Genomic DNA, 5,817 nt, shown 5'->3' on the forward strand with positions numbered 1-5,817 from the left:
GCCAAATCTAATTACCGACCGTCAATAATATGCAAAGCACTGAAACATTTTGGTCTCATAGCAGAAAAAAACATGAAATCAATCATGGTTTAAACAGCGGAGTGGTCCCTTCCCTCAGCAGCCTGACGGCGGAATGAAGAGCAGGGTTGAAGTGGAGGTGAAGGTTCCTTGAAGTTACTGGTTACTCCACTACATGTTTGTCTTTCATGGAGCTCTCCATCCCAAACGATTACATTAGTCACGGCGTGCTGGCGAACGTCACATGAAACGGGACCTCGCAACGTGCACACGACACATGGGCTTCCCAGCGGCGCTCCACTTGGCAGCGCGGCAGCAGCCTGCTGCCGTCATAAATAACTCAAAAGCTCATGAAAACCAACGCATGGATCAGAGCCAAGTGTTTTCATTCATTCTTTCTTTTCTTTTGTCTTTCAAGTGTAAAAATGCATTCGGAGATAACTATTCTAGATTCCCATCCGGTGATGAAAGACCACTTAGCAACATGTTTTTATTTATTTATTTGTTTAAAAAACAACAACAACAAAAAAAAAGCAGTTGAGCACTGATGAATAAGACGATTTTTGCTTGCTTGAGGCAAGACTTAAATTACCAGGGCGGGGGGCTGGGGGGATTTGAAAGCACACACTAAAGTGACTTTGCTCAGTAAACACACGACAGGAGGACATCACTTTTAGCACACGTGTAATCAGTACATGACACCAATGCACATCCACTTGAACTTTGATAAGTTTGACTCCTCAGGTAGCAGCACTGCAAAAAAAGAGAGGTTTGTTTTCTGGACTGTGTCGAGGCAACAGGTGCGACACACGTTCGGACATTCACAAGAAACCAGACTTTCAGGAGACGTGACCTCTGGGACTAAATGCATCACTGTAACTTACGTAAATGTGATTTTATTTTTTTTTTCCTTTTCATTTAAGGTCAGGGTGTTTTTATGTAATTTTTTTTTTCCTCCACCGGAGTCATAAAACAAAGAAGAGCGAAAGGCTTCTCTGCCCGTCCAAGACATCAAATATAACTGCCGCTGACTGAGTGCCGAGTGAGAACATCCAGAACACCAGTGTTACACCAAACAGCACGCCGACTGTCAACAACACACCACGAGATTTTTGGAGCCGACGACACCGACACATTGTTCTCACTCTGGCTGGCGGCCTCATTGTCATTGTGTGTGTTGCACAAATAACACTACTGACAACAACGAGCGAGGGACTGAACACACTGAAAGCATGTACATATGTCTCAGTTTGTGCTAGCTGCTGCTGCTTCTTCAATTCTGCTTTTTGAATTTGATTCAACTTCTTTTTTTTTTTTTGCGTTCCACCGACATCCACCGAGTCCATGTGGCAAAGTCCTTGGCAGCGTTCACGACACAGACGACACTGTTTCTGTCCAGCTCGGCGGCGAAAGACTTAAAAGGCGTCCGATCGGGCGTGGGTAGGGGCGGCCCCCCCCTTTTTGCCCTCAGATGGAGGTGCAGTGGAAGTTGGGGTCGTTGGCGGTGCTGGAGCCGTCCGTCTTGACCACGGTGACCTTGGACGAGTGCTGCGAGCTGTGCCGCGCGTTCCGGTGGCACAGGCGCTCGCGGTAGTTCTGGGCGAAGATGAGCAGCATGAGCGGGTTGATGCAGCTGTGCGAGTAGCTCAGGCAGATGCTGATGTTGTAGGCGTAGATGAAGGCGATGGTGGGCGTATTGTTGGTCAGGTTGAGCACCTGGATGACGTGGTACGGCGACCAGCAGAAGAGGAAGAGGCCGATGACCATCAGCACCATCTTGGTGGCCCTCTTGGCCCACACCGACTGCTTGCGTTTGACGCGGCGGATGGAGCTGAAGACGTGGTAGAGGGTGAGCGAGTAGAAGGTGCTGATGATGATGAGGGGGATGATGAAGCCCAGGATGGACTGGTAGAGGGTGTACCAGTACATGTCCTCGGGCCCGTCCAGGTTCATCATGCACACCTGCATGTGCTGACGTTGCACCACCTTGGCATAGAGCATGACAGGCACAGTGAGCAGGAAGCTGCCCAGCCACACCAGCATGTTGATGATGATGGTCCACTGGAGGGTCCGCTTCTCCGAGGTCGGGTGGACGATGGCGATGTACCTGTTGGGGGAAGAGGTATATCTTCAGAGGAAAACCTTGTTTTGTTTTTCCCTGACCGCCACTGACCGCCACTTAAGTATCGGTAAAATATCGGTTAAGTGTGCGATATTTGGAGATTTTGAGAAGAAACAGCGACATCAAGTGGTAACATTTAAACTCTTACAATCCCCCTCCATCTCCCAAGCTTGCAAGTAAACTGCGGTGGCCGGCGCAAACGTACTTGGTTACCTCGTTCACCTTCTTCTTCGTTGGTTTGTTTGAGGGCGCGAGCGTTCACCCTAAATACGAAACACTGTCATACGGGCTGGATTGTTCTTCCATAGAAGCCTGCTGACGGTGCACGATGGCAGCTAACTAGGAGCAAGCCAAAAGACTTTTATTGTATTGCGAGTAACACTTTTATTATTGTTTTTATGGTCAGTAAATTAATCTTTTACCTACCGGACCTTTAAGCCATTGGCTAATTGTCCACACCAATGAGCGAGACGCAGTGGTCCAAGATAGAGCTAATTGGTGTTTTGTTCTTCAGATGAAATCTAAAATTGATTTTCTGGAGGCTTCTCGCAAGAAGCCACAAGTGGCTTTTACTGTCAGTCAAGTCGCCGAAATAAGGGCTGTCGCTGGAAAGTGTCTGAAGGTGGCAACATCAAAGCGTTTCTCCCCCCGAGGGGACATGAATCTATAATCCTGTAGACTGATTCACTGCTTAAATTTAAATATCTTTAGTTGGTGCCATGTTGTCATCAACAGGAGAAAGTCAATTAGTGTTAGCGATGCGTGAAATGCCAAAATTCCATCCTTTACTTTTTTGGGACTTGGTTTGCTTTTCATTGAGTGCAGAAATCACACTTCTGGAGGCCATTTGTGAGATCCTGATGGTCCACCCCACAACTGCCCTGGTTTTCTTCCCTTTCAGACATGAGGAAGATACAGCAAACTCTGAGCAGTGAGCTGAAAGCCGGAAGGGAGGTTTAAATATTTTGTTTTTATTGGGTAGCGTATCGCGTGAAGCTGCTCCTCTAGAGTCCAGGATGAAAAGAAGCCATCAGAAATTGGGTCAGTCGCAAAAACTTGAATGAGTGGAACGTTATCTCAGATGATGCTCTGTAGTCATTTCACTGGTTTCAAAACACCACTATTTCAATACAAAAAATATGAACGATGGATATATTTTTCAAAATGTTTTCGCGAGATCAAATATTTTTTTGTGCTTGTCTTTTTTGTTTCTTTCGGGTCAATCCTTCTAGTCTGAAACTCAATTGTCTTTCTTTATGGCACTCCAGTCTTCTATTCGTGATCATCTCTATCTGCAGAAGTAGTTGAGCCAGTAAATAAATTGTCAGCTGATTCGTTGGTCATCAAATTCTGCCACAAAAGCACGGATTTTTCAGTGACGCTGAGCCACAATTTGATGCGTTTGTCCTACGGATTTCTGCAAGTGTCCTGTCGATCTGAACACTTGTCTTGATCTTTGTTTGATGATGACCCTTATTTAGTTTTTTCTTATTCCTGCACTTGTTTCCTCTCATTTATTATTTTATAATACCCACTTTAAAAGGCCTTTCGTGTGAAGAGGCTACACTCTGTGACTGCAACACGTCAAACCGACTATTTATAGACGTTTATCGTCCAAACAGACTGCTTTACAAGACTAAACTATTTCTTGTGACCTCGTATTATCCAAGCTTTTTCTCGTTAATGGCTTTGGCATTTTGTTCGATGCCTTCGGATAAGGTGGAGCAGCCCAAACTGTCTTTGTGCCCCGCTCACAGCACCATGCTTCTATTTAAACAACGCCGGCTTTGTGAGCGCTGTGATGAATGCAAAACAAACAAAAATAAATGAAAAAAAAACTCTACTTTCTAGATTGTGCGTTTGCCGGTCGGGCTGTATGTTGATGTTTGCACTCTTGATACATCTTGAGCCTCCTGGACTCAAAACTCACAATGACTAAGCATATTTGACGAGAATCTCTGAGGCACGTGGAACTATAGGAAAGCATCAAAACATGAAAATACTCAAATCTTTTGTTTGTATTTTCCTAAAGCCCCTCAGATTATGTCAGTCAATTTATTTGCGACTGCCGATCCATTTCTATTTGCTGCAACAAGCTCCTCGGGAAACACAAGGACAGGGGATGAAGAGCGCAGGACAAGTAGAATGACAGAAAAAAAGGTAATGAGAGATGATATCTATTTAACACCTATTGAACACTCAGGACTTGTTAACATTTCCCCTCCGAGAACAAGTCTGACACTGCTGATTACTGCTTAACGGCGATGCTTAGAGGCGCAGCACCACCTTAAACTTCCCCTTTTTGGTCGCCTCATAAATATGACATCATTCATGTGGGGGAACATTGTGTATTTTTATGGCCGGTTGCATGGTTGGTCGCTCCACCTTGGGCTCTGTCAGCTGCAGCTCTGATATAATGCCATTAGAGCAACAGGTGTGTGCGTGTGTGTGTGTGTGTGCGCGCGCGCATGAATGTGTGTTTGAACCCACAAACACTGTATCCAGCTATTATTACAACAATGACTACACTGGTACAATTCATTAGTCATCTAATTGCTACAAATCCTCTTATGTTCATGGCCTTTTGTTTGCTCCCTTGACTCCACATTGCATAGACGAATCAAAAACACTTAACGCACGCACGCACGTGTCCGAAGTGAACTTACCGGTCGATGCACAGCACCGTCACTATCCCCACCGTGGTGAACTGGTTGCTGACGTCCACCACCACCACCGCCTTGCACATAAAGTTTCCGAAGACCCACTGGCGGTCCCTGACCAGCTGGTGGATGTTGAAGGGCATCACCAGCAGGAAGAGCATGTCGGCTATGGCCAGGTTGAGCACGTAGATGTCCGACACCATGCGCTTCTTGCACACCTTGACGGCGTAGATGACCAGCCCGTTGGCGATGACGCCCACGGAGCACAGGACGCCGTAGATGGTGGGGAAGATGTGCATGAAGGTGGTGATGTCCACGAAGCTGTAGGTCGGCGTGCTGGACGTCAGGCAGGACGCCTGGCCGCTCGAGTTGTCGCTCCGGTTGTTCTTGCAGAAGATCACCGTGTCGTTCATGGTTGCGGGTCCCACTCCGCTCCGCGCTTCTCGTTGTGATCGGTTTTCGTCCACCCCCCCTCCCGCGCCGCGCGCGCGAGCCAGCCGGGCGCTCTACGCACTCTCGCTCTGTCTACCCCGCCTCTGTAGCCGCGCGCCAGCCGTCTCCAAAGTTTGGCACCGCGCGCGCTCCGCGTGATCGTCCTCCTGCTCGAGCGAGTGTGACTTTTCGTTTTTTTTGGAGAGCCGGGACACGTCGTCGCGGGGCGGTTGTGATCTAGAGCGCGAGCGCCGGTGCTCTCTGGCAAAGTTGCTGGTGCGCGCGAGCAACAACTGTTCATCCGCCGTGGCAAGACAGCAGCGCGCGCCCCGGGAGACATTAGTTCCCTCCCTTCAAAGATCACCCCCTCTTTTGCCCGTACATGCGGGCGGAAGGATGGTGGGAGAGGTGGAGGGGAAGGAGGGGGAAGAGGAGGAGGAGAACGAGGAGGAGGAGGCAATAAACCTTGTTGCAAGATTGGTGGCCTGTTTTTGCATTTTGATGCGACAGTAAACTGGGAAATAAAATCTAATCTGCTTTGCATTCTGGGGGCCCATTCGTGGTTTATTGCGATCAATTTATTGC

General features: G+C 47.9%; 1 protein-coding gene across 1 annotated transcript; it reads right to left on the reverse strand.

Annotated features, from left to right (window-relative positions):
- Positions 1 to 545: 545 nt before the first annotated feature.
- On the reverse strand, positions 546 to 5,521 carry mchr2b (melanin concentrating hormone receptor 2b). Its single transcript, XM_076041577.1, has 2 exons — positions 4,807 to 5,521; positions 546 to 2,125 (listed from the first exon to the last, which is right to left on the reverse strand). Exons 1-2 carry the CDS (start codon positions 5,211 to 5,213, stop codon positions 1,486 to 1,488), a joined length of 1,047 nt encoding a protein of 348 aa, XP_075897692.1. The 5' UTR covers positions 5,214 to 5,521; the 3' UTR covers positions 546 to 1,485.
- Positions 5,522 to 5,817: the final 296 nt, after the last annotated feature.

Source organism: Nelusetta ayraudi, unplaced genomic scaffold, assembly GCF_046127955.1.
Source record: "Nelusetta ayraudi isolate G7.1 ecotype Tasmania unplaced genomic scaffold, CSIRO-AGI_Nayr_v1 ptg000068l, whole genome shotgun sequence".
Classification (NCBI taxonomy): domain Eukaryota; kingdom Metazoa; phylum Chordata; class Actinopteri; order Tetraodontiformes; family Monacanthidae; genus Nelusetta; species Nelusetta ayraudi.

What these genes read in the sequence shown, in the direction of transcription:
- mchr2b (XM_076041577.1), bottom strand. Translation starts at nt 5,213, where the DNA reads ATGAACGACACGGTGATCTTCTGCAAGAACAACCGGAGCGACAACTCG. An exon ending in ACGGTGCTGTGCATCGACCG is followed by an intron (nt 2,126 to 4,806) that starts GTAAGTTCACTT and finishes TTCCCCCAACAG; the next exon opens with GTACATCGCCATCGTCCACC.